Below are 15,764 nucleotides of genomic sequence, written 5' to 3' on the forward strand. Positions count from 1 at the left end.
CGCGTAAACATGATATTTAAAGAATATAATCAAAGTAATTAAAGAATAAGTAACATAAATTCACGTTAGCAGAGAAAACAATATATTAAGCATACGAAAGTGAAAATTCAAAATTAACTGGTTAAACACGATGCACGAAAATAAATTTGTATTTAATTCAAGTTAGCACAGAAAACAATATGTAAAGCTTAATGGAAGTAGAAAAATCATGTAATATTGAGCTTTGTAATAATGACCCTTTTTCTTGGCAATTTCTTGGGAAAATTGAGATCTGTCTTTGAATATCTTTCAGTATTATAAAATTCCAAAATATTTATGTTTTTAACAGTGCAGTTTCTAAAGAAATTGTGAATTTACGATTAATATCTTCATTGCATAATTTTAAAGTACTTCCAAAACTACGATTGAAAATCCATTATGATCGCATAAATGAAATGAATAGATATTCTCATTTAAATAGAAACTTAATTGCAACTGATTACATAAAAGTTTTTTTAGTAATAAATTATATTCTGCTCTGACTTATTTTTTAAAATTTTATGTATATGTTCATGTATTGCACGAAAAAACCAACATATTAACTTTACATTTGGCATATCGATTTTTATTAAGACTTGCTTTTTTGCATGTAACCAGGGTTCATAGCGGTCCTTATAAGTGCTTATAAGTCCTTATATTTGAAAATAAAATATAAAGGCCCTTATAGGTGCTTACTTTTTCTTTAAAGCCCTTATTTTTTTGTTTTTAGTGCTTATTTTTTGCTTTTAGTGCTTTTTTTTTAATGAACGCGCTATTTTCCCCCTACCAAAGCCGAAACTAAATAAACAACTTTGAAAATAAAATATAAAGGCCCTTATAGGTGCTTACTTTTTCTTTAAAGCCCTTATTTTTTTGTTTTTAGTGCTTATTTTTTGCTTTTAGTGCTTTTTTTTTAATGAACGCGCTATTTTCCCCCTACCAAAGCCGAAACTAAATAAACAACTTTTCTTAATATTGAATGTCAGGTGGTGAATCATACTCCCGGAAATAGCTTTTCCCCCTTTCTCTGCATTAACATAACCTTTGGTGCGCACAAAGAGTACAGACAGGTGCCCGTCGTTATATTGGTCAAAGAATTGCGAAAGCAGTAGAAAATTTCGGTACATTCGGCATTCTTTTCCTCTCACCCAAATACTATACACGTTTAAATTTCTATCCAGATCTTAATAATTTGCATTCTCGTTCCGCTTGGTCAGTTCATATTTGTGTTTATTATGATCATTATGCTTATATTATGAGTATATGTATGAATGTTTATAATAACAGTTGCAGTAACTGCTGAAGTATAGTAAACTTCCAAAAATGGTTGTATTTTAACACAGCGTTTTAGGAATAATACTCGGAATGGCTTAAATAAAGGGAAAGTAATCGAATAGTCAAAATAATTTAATTTTTTTTGGCCAATACATTATATAGTGCGAAGATTGGGAGGTTCTCCCCTTTCTCCGCAAAATCTCAAATATTGAAACTGTTACAAGTTCGCTGCAAAACAAGCAACGGACTTTTTTTTTTTTTTTGTCACTTTCCAATCTGGATTGAATAGGACTAAAAGTTCTGTGGTCTACCAACCCAAGCGAAGAATGATTCTATTGCGGAAATTTAACGCCGTCTGTTGAAAATTAGAATGAAAAACACCCCAGTTACTCATATTTAGTTCTTTATTCTCCCAATTTCAGCAGTTGTTGATTCCGATTGCGTAATATCACGTAGGGAAGAATTATGGCACACGTATTGTGCAATAACGTTTGCGATATTTCGCAGAGATAATTAATTAATTAATTTTGATGTTCTGTTTGAGATTTGTTTATGAACACTTAAAAGAGTTTTACTGTGCTTGCTAAGCAGAATATTTTTCAGTTCCATTGGTTTATTTTTATATGATTCACATATCAAAATGTCAAAAGCATTTATTTAGCGGAAAAATCTAAAAAGTGGCTACAGTCAACCCCCCCTCCCTCCGCTCCTCTTTTTCAAGTTACGCTCAACTGTCCGAATATTCGCCAGTTTCCAAGTATGCGGCTTAGTTAAGCTTTTACTGTTAAAGGATGACTGCATGAAGCAAATTTCTGTCTTCTGATTTCAGAAATGTTCCTCTTTTTTACTTAAATTACTTTGCTTGCAATATCTGTTAAGAGAAAACTGATATAACAATGAAAATTTAGAAAATATTCAGAATTTAGATTTAAATTATTTAAATATTAATATGAGTGGAAAAATAAATTGTATTTATTATTAGGTTCCAAGCAAATACAATAAATATGCCTTATTATTATTTATTTTCTCTATTTTGAACTGAAATTTCATCATTAAATCTTGTAATATAGTTTAGTTCTGCATAGTTTTTTTTTTTTCTCTCATTGTAAACTAGTTCTGTAAATTGAACTGTTATTTAAAATTTAAAGGGAAAAAAAAAGTAATTATTTTCCATGGTTGAGGTAATGCTTATTCTCTCTTAATAAATACTGCATTTCTCATATTTTAAATTACAAGTCTAATTAAGGTTATGCAGTTGTGTATAATGTCATTAGACAGGTGCTTATTTTTTTTCTTAAAATGTGCTTGAAAAGTGCTTATTTTTTTAACTAAAATGTGGCTATGAACCCTGTGTAACTCATAACGAGAACCAAGGAATATATCATTTTTTGTGCACTGCTTTGCAACTGATATACAGCTCATCAGCAGCTAAACAGTAAAGTGACTGAACTCTGGTAGTTTAGTTAGCCAAGCTAATGGGCAAGTTGTATGATTGTTTTCATGGTATTCCCAATATGTAACGTGGATTCAAACCAGTGTCCTTCAGAAAGACCTCCTTGAAGGCATCTTTTCTTTTAGGCAGATATCTCTCCCATGCTTTTCCATAATTTAAACAAACCCAAATGATGTATGCTGCTAAAAATTTTATTTAAAGTCCATATTTAATAACATTACAAAAATTGCAAATATGGTCCAAGTTAGATCATTTTTAAATGCATATATTTATTTTAATTACACTAATTGTATATATTTATTATATGAATATTTTAAATGTCCATTTTATCATTAATTATTATTAATATATTTATGGACAACATTTCTTTTTTGATTGTTCTGTCCAATGTATCCTTGATTTTAATTTCACATTTAAATTTTCACACCATAATTTTATAAGTCTTCTGAAATTTAGTCACAATTTCACTCAATTTAACCGCGTAGTTCACAAATGCAGCATAAAAACTATGTTAATATCAGTCACCAAGGATGTATGGATTAGGTTTTTCATGCATAACCATGAGTTTTTGAGTATCCATAAAACTATTCTGTCATTTTAGAGAATCAATAATACTTTTTATTTCAGTTTAATCATCTCTTTGTGTGTCACACCTGAAATCTTCTCAAATGTTATTGTTTTGTTTATTTCATGCTTATGACTGCATAAGAAGACTTAAGTGAAACAAATGTGTCACAAGCAGTGACACTGAGATGTTATTTCACATATAACTGAGAAGTACAGCACTAATTAGCACTGTAATTGTTAAAGAAAGTATCCTGGCTTGTAAAAAGCTTCGTTGCATGTAATGTGAACTTAATAACTTTATCATTTTAAAATTAAGAAGGGTTTGTGTGTACTTAATTCAATATACAAAGCATGTGAGAGCTAGCTGAAAAAGGCATGCTTTTGTGAATATTTTCTAGGGTAAATAGGCTCATGGAAAACCACGAAAATGTCACAAAATTCACAAAACACATACGAAAAAATAACCTGCACAACCAGCTTGTTTTTCAGGATTTGAGCCGAGATTGAACTACCACTATTCAGCCTTCTTAACCACTCGTAGGACTAAATATGTAATATGTAATATCATGTAATCAAAAGTTAACTATGTGTTGTGTAACAGGATTGCTTTCTCAAGTATCGAGGTAGGAAATACTTAATCTATTCTTTTTTTTAAGTGTTTGGTCATGGTATTATTCATTACATGTACTTTCCATAATTCATATAGAATATTAATATTTCTACTACAAGTGTCTTTTTTAAATTTTTAAGTGTTTTGCTTGTTGATATTCTCAAAATTGTATCTGATAATTAGTATAATAGGTATAAATACAGTAGACATATATAATCGATCAGGAGTGGCTAAACTTTATGTCAGTGAGAACCACAACTGCATATTTACATCATAGGTGAAGTAGGTTTCAGACAGCAAGAAATGTCGATTCCAAACAATCATTCAGTGACAGTCTTAGTTCAATAAGAGCCATGTGCCTGTAATAAATTAATGAATGCATGACTTTTAATACATCCATTTTACATAAACAGTTTTTCAATGTTATTTTTATCAATTTACTTGTAAACAGTTTAAAGCATTTTATGTTGAAACAACTGCCTGTCTTTCATAGTATATTTGACAGTGCCAATAATTTTCAGTATTGAAATTCTATTCAGTAGCATTGTTAATAAAACTTTTGAAGAGTCATTTGCACTTGGATTCATTACACAAGTAGTGGTTTGCTAATTTTGATGACTTTGAGTATCCATAAAACTATTCTGTCATTTTAGAGAATCAATAATACTTTTTATTTCAGTTTAATCATCTCTTTGTGTGTCACACCTGAAATCTTCTCAAATGTTATTGTTGGAAAAGCATTAACAATATATTATCTGGTTAAAGTTTTAAGCCATAAATATTGTTTTTCTCATAATTTTAGATGACCATACCAATAATAAAAACATTACTTAATTAATTATTTAAAATGCATATTTTGGCAGGTGATGAAGTCAAAATATTTTATCGGTTGGAAACCTCATGATTCTGTGTGCTTAACGCTACGTTAACAGCCATGTTACCAATTATCATTAACCCCTCTCCCGCCATATTTTCTTCCACAAACTAGCATCTGTCACCGAAAACTTCCTTTATTATATGAAAATATTTCTATCTATTTGTTAAAAGTTCATAAATAATAACGTGAAAATACAAAAAAAATAATAATAAATAAGTGAAGAATAATTTAAATTGGCAAATGCGAACAATGACGGTGATAATTCAACAAAATGAACGTTAGAGGAATGGTTGCAACCTTCTTACAAGCGAATAGGTTGAATCTGCCGGATTACCAGGTTTGAACTATTATCGCCAAAGTTGGCGATGTTTACATTTGCCGGGTTCTTTGCGGAAGTGTTCCGAAATTCTAATTAGATGTAAACAAATTTCATTTAATAATAATTAAATGCCGTGTAAAGCTTCAAACTTATTTTTTTTTTAACTAATACTTAAAAGATCTAACATTGTGGTTCTCAACCTATTTTGCCCTATTCCACCCCTTTCACCATTGCTAGAAGATCATTCCCATCATGCCCTTCCTTTTCAGTACTTGAAAAATGCATATATATATTTATTTAGATTGCTTTTGAACTTACTTTATAAATTAAACCAAAAAAAGTACAGAAAATGTTGGTATATACCAGGATTCGAATAAAAATAGTTTTTTATATTTATAAACCACAGCTGCCAACTCTGCTTTTTCTTCTGGTCTCCTGGTAGATCACCAAATCTCGATAAACTTGTCTCAGTTGCAACAAACAGGGCGAAAAGAATGACCGGGGTAAGAAACGTTTTTGTTATTATTTTGAAAGGAAAAATCAGTGACAAGATCTTACTTACCATTGTATCATTCATCAAGAAGCGCTTTGTGCTCGACATTTCCAGAAGAAATTTGCAAAGTTATGGAATTCATAATTATATTATTGTTAACCTCATTATTACTACAGCTTTTAATCATCGCCAGTTTAAAGAATTTTTAGTTGAAATGGAGAGCGAGTACTCAGATCTTCTGCTGAATAATAAAGTGCGTTGGTTATCAAGAGGAAATGTTTTGAAATGTTTTGCATCCTTATTAACAGAAGTTAAAGCATTACTCCTTGAAATGAGTGTTTATAATCCAGAACTAATGAATGATCAGTAGATCCAAAAATTTTATTTTATGGTAGACGTTACATCTCATCTAAATCAGCTTAATCAAAAAACTATAGGGAAGAGGTGTGTGTGTGTGTGTGTGATTATGGCAAAGCCTTGAGGGCTATCTGCCTAAGAGGAGGGATGCCTTCGTGGAGGACTTTCTAAGGGAAACTGGCTCATTTTTAACACGTTACACATGGGGAAAACCACGAAAACGCCCATGCAGCCAGCCCGTTCGCGGGATTCGAACCTCCTATAGGGAAGAGGAAACACAATTTTTCTGATGTTGGAAGAAGTTATTTCATTTGAAAGCAAATTATCTCTTTCTGCTCAAGATTTTTGAAACAGAAACTTTGGTTCACTTTCCAAGCCTGTTGAAACATTCTCAAGAAAATAGATCTAATATTGACATTTGCCATTTCAAAACAACAGTTTTATGACAGAAGTTTTTCTCAGCAGGTTTCAGGAATTCTGAATCAGCAAAGCAACATTAGCCTTTGTTAAAAAACCTCTTAATACTAGTGCAACGGAATTGCATTTCTCTGTTTAATATTCACATTGGCAACTCTGAAATCAATTGCTGAATTTAAAAAAAAAAAAAAAAAATTATGAAACTTGAAATTTGAACATTTTAAGTGCTGATGTAGAAACATTGGAGAAAAATAAATGTGTGCTTAGTTCACAGCACAAGTAATCTGGAGAAGGAAAACATGTGGAATAATATTATTCCCGACTCATGTAATCAGCTTAAAAAACTAACGTTTGATGTTTTTCTTATTCGAGTCTACATATTCATACGATCAATAATTTTCAAGCATGAACTTTTTGTCAAGAGTAAATAGAGAAGTCATCTTATTCATGAAAACTTGTAATAAGGCTTAAAATGAAAAACAACATACAAAATGCAAACTTTTCAAGAAGATGCAAGGCCATTGTTTACATTAGTGTTTTGTTAGTCATTATTGCGATTCAAGTTTTTCAATATATTGCAATTCTCTTTTATCAATAAAATAGTATCGTTATTAAGTATAATATCAAGTTTTATTCGACATATATATATAGTTTAACTAAGACTTAAAAACTGAAATATTGAGTTAATTTTAGGGAGTGTTGTGGAGCAAAAAAAGATGTAGTGTTGAGAAAGGTATAAGATGGTTTGGACATATGCAGAGAATGAATGGAAGAAGATACTTGAAAAGAGAATACAAGTATTAATAAATACAGTGCTGAACTGTTGATAATTGACTCTGTTGACTAATGAGTTTGCCTTCACTGGCCAAAGGGATATAAAACTGAACTGAGAGCAAATTGTGTGCCATCTCAAACCTTTTCTGCTGCATGTACTATGCCCTAAAAGGCTGAATTGTTATTATGCCCAACAGTGTTATGTTGTTATATGTAAAGATTTTAAACAATTATTTTTTTGTAACTGTTTCTGAAATTATTAACTTAGTGTTTTATGTTCAGTTTCAGCAGTTTTCTTAGTGTTGATTAAAGAGTTACTGTTTATTACATTTGCTATTCCTTATTACTGCACTAAAGGCTATGATTCTGTATACATTAATTAGCAGCATGTTTAAATTCTTAGTTAAAGGTCTTCAATTTAGTTTCATAATTATTTATTGTATACCTTCTTCATATTCATCTTAAATTTCAGAAGAAATTTACTTCCCAGTTTAGTCCTTTGAAGCAACTTATATGTAAATATTGTATAGCATATTCTGTTATGTACTGACTATTGAAATGCATTTTTATTTCTTTTTTGCAGGACATTTTGCAGTTTGAAGTCTCTATGTACTACTGAGGTAAAAAAATTCTTTTATATCTAATCTGAAAATGAAATATTTTTTCATAGGCAATAAATTCAGTTCTTGACAACTGCATTCTAAATTAGAATTTTAAGCACATGTGAGAAAACAGGAAAGTGCTTTCCAGTATTTAATTTTAAAAAAAGTTGAATTTTTATTTTCAGAAATCATCTTAAATTTATTTAATAAAGATCATGGCAAATGATTCCAAAATTTTTGGTGCATGTTTTACTTGTCCCCAGAACTTTCTGAGTTGTCCTGCTGTGGATAATTTCTACATAACCACTGAATTTCTGTGATTCTGATTAATTCAGGCTCCTAAGAACTTGATGTTTGTGTCATTATTTGATTTTTAGGAAAGTGATTATTCTAAACCTCATGTTTATAAAAAAATTTACTGTAGTTTGAAAATATGAGGCTTGGATGATAATATCAGCGACTCTTTTAAATATAAGCTACAACTTGCTTAAAAGTATCTTATGCAGTTAATGCCACAAGATACCTTTCAACATAAAAAACATCTTCAGAATTATTTTTATTTCTTGCATTTGCTGCAAACATGAAAGAAAAGAAAAATCTTATAATTAAATTTTGTTGCTGTTAAACATTTCTGTAGTAGAAGATAAGCATGTTTAATTTATAATACTTTTTATGTATTGTTTGACATATTTAGAAGTATTAAATATGTATATGATGCACAATTTTGAAATCTACAAAATAAATTTTGTTGTATATAAAATTTAATTATAAATATTGAAGTAAAATAACAGACAATAACATTGCAAAATTAAAAATTTACTCTTACAAACACTTCAAAAAAGTGAGAATAAAATGCATTAAAAATTTAAGCAATATTTTTTATAATTTAAAAAAGTATCTCTTCATATAGTATTAATAAATACAGTACAAAGTTCGAAATCCGCACTAGCCGATTCCGGATTTGGGATATTTCCAAATCCTGTGGGGGGCTGTAAAGTAATGTTGCTTTCTTACATTAAATTCAAACAAATAAATTTGTAACAAGTTTTTATTTTTAAGCAATAATATAATCACCCTCGTTATCAGCAACCTTTTGCCATCTAGTATGCAGATTTCAATCCCAGATCAATAAAAATCAATTGGTTTTTGAGTAAAATATCTCAAGATGGCATTTTGGACATCATCAAAATTTTGAAATTTTTTGTTACTAAGAAAATGTTGTAGGGATTGGAATAAATGGAAATCCGAGGGTGCGATATCGGGCGAATATGGTGGGTGAGGCAGTACCTCCCACCCCAATTCATTATGTTTTTCCAGTGTTCGTCTTGCACAGTCGTGTTGCAGAATGACGCCTTTTCCGTTGACAATCGCCGGATATTTTCCAATTAAAGATTGGTTCACTAGATCCAATTGTTCAGAATAAAGGTCTACATTAACAGTTTTTCCAGATTTCAGCAATTCAAAATGAACAATTCCACGAATACTCCACCAAATACCCAGAAGTGCCTTTTCGGGATGTAAACCCTTTGTAACCCCTATTAAAACTGCCTTTTGAGTTTTGGATTATCATATAGGACTTATTTTTCTGTCTCCACTAATCAAGCGATCAAAAAATGGTTCTGTATGGTGCCGTTGAAGCAATACATTGCGTGTGATGGATAGGTTGGCCTTGTTCTCTTCGGACAGATTATGGGGGACTCAAACACCTGCTTTGCTTATTTTTCCATTCTGCTTTAAATGTTTTTGGTCGACCAAGGTTGGTTAAGAGTGTTTGACAGTTCCTCGATTGTTTGACATTGATTTGCGTCCACTTCTGCCCTTAGCATGTTGTTGTCTATCGTTGTTGTCGACATGCGTAGAAACGACATTACTTTTTGGTCCCCCTAATAATAGATCATCAATTTAAATCTGGTAAGATGGCATGCAGAAATTATACAATTAAAATTATGAAATTGTAATTTATGAAATAAAGAACAATTATGATCTAAAGGGTATCAAAATTTACAAAAGAAAGCTTAATATTTGTTTACTTTATTAAACATTTCGTTCAATGCAAGTTGTTTAAGATGCTCCCACAAAAAATTCAAAAAGTTCCTTTTTCTTTTTTCTTGTGTCATATACAGTGGACTTTCCAATGCCATACTCCTCACATAATTTTAAGACGAATATGCCTGTATGCATTTTTTGCAGCAATTCCACATTTTGTTTAATGGACTTCTAAACATGGTTTCGCTTTGTAGATCCCTTTTGTAACTCCAGAATTGGAAACTCTTTTCGACATAATCGAAAGTTCAAGCTTAGTTTTTATAAAATTTCTGTAATAATAACAGTCTGCGAAAATTAATAAACTGGGTCAAATTAGAAGGTCAGGGAGCAGCGCAGTCTGCTACATTAATTTAAAATGCCTTAGAATCAGTAATGATAATTTTAGCCTAACTTAATAGCGTGTGTTATACGTTATTGGCTATGTATCACAAGATTGGCAACGAAACCCAAGTGGTTTCGCTAAATTTTGTCTTGCTCCTATAGCGTTCTGAATTAAGCCTGAATTGTAATAGTTTAGTTTTTTTCTATACCTACGTTTATTTCTTGCACATGCTTCAAACTAATATGAGTCCTGAATAAATAAACTCCCACATATATACTTAAGGCTTTATCTAGGGCTGGCGCTTGAAACCGCCTGGTATCGCCTCTACAGGTCCTAAATTCTGCTGCAAAGCGCTTTTGTAAGTTCTAAATTTTAACCATGCCTAAACTTTGGATCCCAGTGCTTTCCCTAAATCATAAATACTTCTCATCCCTTAATTTTGACACTCGGTGCTTTCCCAAATTCCAAAAATTTCAACTTCCCTAAATTCTGCCGTCCAATACACACATATCTATAGTGCAGGACGGGTTTAAAAATTTTGCTTTTAATTTTTAGCCTATTATTATGTTTTTTTTTATATGTATGTATATAGGCATAAATAAATGCAACAAAATAAAGAACAAGGTTATAAGGTATTTCTCCCGCCTTCCTAGCATCCCTTCGTGGTATAGTGGTTCTGCATGCTGAGCCGGTATTGTCAGAGGTCCGTGGTTCGATTCCCAGCAAAGGCGTTGTTAATTTTTCATCTTGCCTGCTTCCAGAAAAAAATACCTAATGTCTCTAAAGTGGCGCCCGAACTAAAAGGGTGTTTCATGAGGATTCTCTGCGCCCAGGATTTGGCGATTGGGTCCCCTAAAAACCTCAGTCGCCCTTTCAAAAGGGGAGTATGTAAGGTATTTCTCGTGCCTTCCTAGCATCCCTTCATGGTGTAGTGGTTCTGCACGCTGAGCCGGTATTGTCAGAGGTCCGTGGTTCGATTCCCGGCGAAGGCTCTGTTAATTTTCATTTTGCCTGATTCCGGAAAAAAATACCTAATGTCTCTACCAGGTATAAAATATGAAAGAAAAAAATCTTAAATATACAATGTTCATTAATGTATGTATATGTATATAATATCAATATAAATGTTAGGTTCTGAAGCAATTAGAAAATTTTTAATTACGCATACACACACATATATATATACATTTTATAAGCATATATAAAATAAAGCGATTTTTAAATTACTTATATGGTTTGTTGTGGTTTATTTAAATATAGCAAAGCACTCGACGGCTATCTGCCTAAGGGTAAGGATGCCTCTGTAGAGGACTTTCTAAGCAAAACTGGATCGTATATGCGTTATACATGGGGAAAACCACGTAAACGCCCATACAACATGAAAATGGATTGTCTGGTCCGCACTTCTTAAGCAGAAGTATCACCAGAGCCAATAGGCTAAGGAAATTTTCAATTTTGGAGCAAGAGCTCAAAGATCAAATAATGCCAATTAGAATTTTTGAAAGACCTAGTTAGAATTTTGAGGTCTTCTGACTAGGAGATGTGTTGGCCTCGCCAACGTCTTTATTGAAAAAATACATTACATAGCATGTTTTTATATTTACAAAACAAATTATTTTTTGAACATAAATTGAGTTATACAATGCAACATAGAATGATAGGAAGAACAAAGTAAAGAATCAATATTAAGTATTACAATAATTAAATGATTAATAACATGGCAAATAAAAGTACAAAGATATTACATGATACGATTGAATTTACAAGTACAGATCTAATTCATTGTGATATGAGTATTCCAATATAAGTACAATAATATTATATAATACAATCAATTTATAAGTACAGATCTGATTCATTATGGTATATGTATTCCATAAAACTTGATAACAAAGATCGTCCCTTGTCGTTCTTAATTAGTTGTTTTAGAGTTTCTAAAGTTATATTTTGTTTGAAAATTTCTCTACGTTTTGTTGATACACTGGAACAGTCTATAATCATATGAAGTGCATCTGCGGATTCACTACCACATTGACACTTGCATGTAGATTCCTTTAGTTTGAATCTGTTAATATAAATCGGAAAGGCTCCGTGATTAGTGATAACTTGATTTAAAAAAAATCACTGAAATGCCGTTTCTCCGAAACATTCGGTAGAAGTGTGAACGTTTGTCGTCCTGATGCTATTACTCATAGGGATCTTGCAGTCTAGGTACGTGTTCAAGTAAATCCCTTGTTTGGCTAGCTCGTCGGCTTTTTCATTGCCGGCAGTGCCTTGGTGTCCTCTTATCCAATGAAGCTTTGCTTTTGTAAAAGCCAGTAATTTCTTTATGGCGATAATGTTCTGATTATAGATATTGTATTTATGGATAGACTTTAAAACAGCCTGGCTATCCGAATATATATGCGCAGGACTGGGGTGTGATTTTAACCATAGTAATGCCGACTTTAATGCTAAAGTTTCAGCTTGATATACTGTACTAGTCTTATCCAGTTTAAACATAAATTGATCGTGACAAACTCCATTCATGAAGGAACAGAAGCCAGCTCCAGTGCCGTCTTCACTTTTTGAACCGTCCGTATAAATTTCTAAACCTTTATTGATTGGAGGCTTGTTGTCCCATCCGAAGACTTGAATATGAGCTGGATGAGAATGCCATTTAGGTACTGGGAATTCAATCTGATCCCGTGAAAGTTCTAAGTCCTCATATTTAAAGTCAGTCCATCCTCGTTTGGTACGTTGGATGATGCTTTCCATGTCCAATTTAAGATCAAGCGGCATAATTCCAGCAATCACTTGAAGAGCTGCAGTAGGGGCAGTCTTATAGCTTTTGGTCATTGCAAGAAGTGCTATGCGTTGTATAGAGTTTGTTTTGTTTCGCATTTTTACCGTAGGTGGGTACCACCAGGCAGGACATGTGTATACTATGGTACGCTCTATTGCACGTTTATAAAGTTCTTTCAGAACTGGTTTGGGCATCCCAAGTAATCTAAGAAGATTGTTCATTATTTTACAAACTTTAGATTTAATATAATCTAGATGAGGTAGCCAGGTAAGGCATTCATCTATGACTATTCCAAGATATTGAATGGATTTTTGTTGCTTAATGGTATGATCGTTCATCTTTATTGTCGGTGCTGAATAGGCTGCACCACGCTTTTTGATTGCTATAAACATAGACTTTGACTTTTCGGGAGAGAATTGAAGTTTGCACTTGAGTGCCCATTCTGATAGTTTTTGAAGCGCCAACTTTGCCTTGGTTTGAATTTGCATATGCATAGATCCTGTTACTAGGAGTGAAACGTCGTCCGCATAAGCTTGGATGTGGATTCCATCTTCAAATTCGAGTTTTAAAGCTATATTCATTACTATATTCCAGAATAGTGGTCCAGAGTTGGATCCTTGTACACATCCTTTTTCTTGTTTTATGGAGTATTGAACATTATTTATTTCATAGATTATATGTCTATTATCCAATAAACTTTCAATAACTTTATAAATATTTAGAGGACATCCCAGATTGCGGAGTTCCTGTAGTAGGAACGGCCACCAAATATTGTTGAATGCACTCTTGATATCCAAAGAGATAACGTTGGTGTAATTATTATTACGTCGGTTTGCTTCTATTTGTGAGACTATGTTGTCCTTGATGGCATCTGCTGAGCATTTTCCCGCCGTGAAGCCATATTGTTGTTCACTTAATTTGGAATTCGATACTAAGAAATAAGTCAATCTGTTAGTGATTAATTTATCATAGACTTTACTCCATGCGTTAAGCAAGCAAATAGGGCGGTAAGCATCAGGAAGCTCACCATTTTTTCCTTCTTTTGAGAATAATACTAATTTCGCTGTCTTCCAGCAGTTAGGAAATATTCCTCGACGGAAGAGTTCATTAAGTAACGCTACTTGTAATTGTGGGTTAGCATAGAAAACTTCAGCTATAATTTCTTTAGATATATTGTCCATTCCAGGTGCTTTGCCTGGATTGAGGGATTTGATAGCATTTTCCACTTCTGGAATCGTAAACGGAACATCATTTATTGAATTATATGGATTCCTTAAGTTGTTACGAATTGTCGTATGAAACTCCGTGTCTTCGCTGATTATATCTTTAGGAAAGTGGTAATCCATTAGGAAACGTATAGTTTCTTCTATTGTGGAAGTCTTGGTTTTATCTGGTTTGAGTAACGCTTTTAATTGTAGAGGGGATTGCATAGTCCCCTTAGCAATGTCATAGTGTACCCCGAAGGGTGAACTAGGACTTAGACGCTCCAGATATCTTTTCCAGGTTGTTCTTTTGGCTTGCATAAGCTTTCTTTTATAGAGAGCAAGGTCTTTTTCGTAGACTTGCTTATAGTGTGCCCTTAGTTCGTCATCATGAATACATTTGTGATAACGCTTTCTCAAAGCGAGGATTCTTTTTCGTAATATTGAGAGTTCCGGGGTCCACCAAGGGACACCTTCGTGTTGAGTTTTAACATATTTTCCCTTGGCGTGGGTTGCCAAGTCACAGTATTCCTGTATTTTCTGAGTCCACTTAATTATAAGTTGATTAAGATCAACTGTATCTTTAGGCAAGTAAGATTCCATTGAACCAAAAAAGTGACCAATTTTTGCCTTCAGTAAGAGCCAATCCATTTGTGTAAGTTTATATTTGACTCTTTGAGTTGAGCTAGAATGTTGATACGTAATTTCAAAAGAGATATAACAATGATCACTTAAAGTGATACAGTCCATAACTTTCCAATTATGAATGAAAGACGTGGAAGAGATTGATCTGGAAGCTGTAATATCAATCCAGCTCTTTCCCCTTGTGCAGTTGTAGGTAGGGGGACCATCCGGATCGTTTTCAACAGCCAGTCTATGCATTGTTAAGAATTCTCTAAGTGTGCGTTTTCTGGGATCCTTGAAGGGGGAGCCCCAGAGCACACTTTTCGCGTTTAAGTCGCCAAGGAGAAGAAGATCATGTTGATCGTCAAAGTAACGTTCAGCTAAGTTTAACAGAGTAGTTAAATCTGTTAAGTCCGTTATAGGTTGAGTATAACAGTTAAAAATGGTTATTGTCCTATGTTCAATCTTTAATGTAATAACATTTAAAGTAGAAGAAGCGTAAGTATTCAGAACCGTAAGTCGTGGGTTAACCACCACTGTGGCTGTTTTGGGGTGGTCATTTGGAGAAAAAATGTTTGAGTCGGAAAGCCAGACGGCTTGTCATTGATACAGTATGGTTCTTGAATAAAAATCAAGTCGTATTCAAAGATACAAGTCTTTAGTTGTGCTGTTGCGACATGTGATCTCGCTAAATTAATTTGCAACGCTTTTATATTTTGAATAAGTTCTCTAGCCATAATTGATTTTTCTTCGAAGATCTTCAATTTCTAGCTGTCTGCTAGGACAGTCTTTTGAGAAACTTGAGTGCTGCTCGTCAAGGTGCTTATCACTATTCGCATTTCTTTCTGCACAATGAATACATCTTTGGTAGTTATTGTCACAATTTTTGTGGGAATGTCCCACTTCTCCACAATGTCCACATGCCTCTTCTGTTTGGCATTGTTTAGAAATATGTCGGTATTGGCAGCATTTAAAACACTGCGTTGGTCTGATGTATTCTCTTAAATTGAAACGTTCCCAATT

The 15,764-nt window shown here is 32.7% G+C and overlaps 1 protein-coding gene and 1 long non-coding RNA gene across 11 annotated transcripts in view; one reads left to right on the forward strand and one right to left on the reverse strand.

Moving 5' to 3' along the window:
* Positions 1 to 15,764, forward strand: part of LOC146996204 (cullin-5-like) — a 181,800-nt gene that overhangs the window by 7,132 nt on the left and 158,904 nt on the right. For 4 of the 8 annotated variants that reach the window (XM_085820297.1, XM_085820303.1, XM_085820304.1 and 1 more), the window contains one exon: positions 7,744 to 7,780. The exons of the other annotated variants lie outside the window; for them this stretch is intronic. In XM_085820297.1, coding sequence (XP_085676423.1) covers positions 7,744 to 7,780 — 37 coding nt within the window. The remainder of the gene's footprint in view (positions 1 to 7,743; positions 7,781 to 15,764) is intronic. 8 annotated transcript variants of the gene reach the window in all.
* LOC146996205 (uncharacterized) overlaps positions 2,397 to 15,764 on the reverse strand; it is a 244,862-nt gene continuing 231,494 nt past the window's right edge. For 2 of the 3 annotated variants that reach the window (XR_015042055.1, XR_015042053.1), the window contains one exon: positions 2,397 to 4,282. This is a non-coding gene — a long non-coding RNA (uncharacterized LOC146996205). Of the gene's footprint in view, positions 4,283 to 8,505; positions 9,646 to 15,764 lie in introns of those variants that run through there. The other variant, XR_015042054.1, reaches the window with a different exon arrangement.

The sequence above is a fragment of the Stegodyphus dumicola genome, chromosome 7 (genome assembly GCF_044657685.1).
Source record: "Stegodyphus dumicola isolate Sdum_Otavi_A_Nest chromosome 7, ASM4465768v1".
Classification (NCBI taxonomy): Eukaryota; Metazoa; Arthropoda; class Arachnida; order Araneae; family Eresidae; genus Stegodyphus; species Stegodyphus dumicola.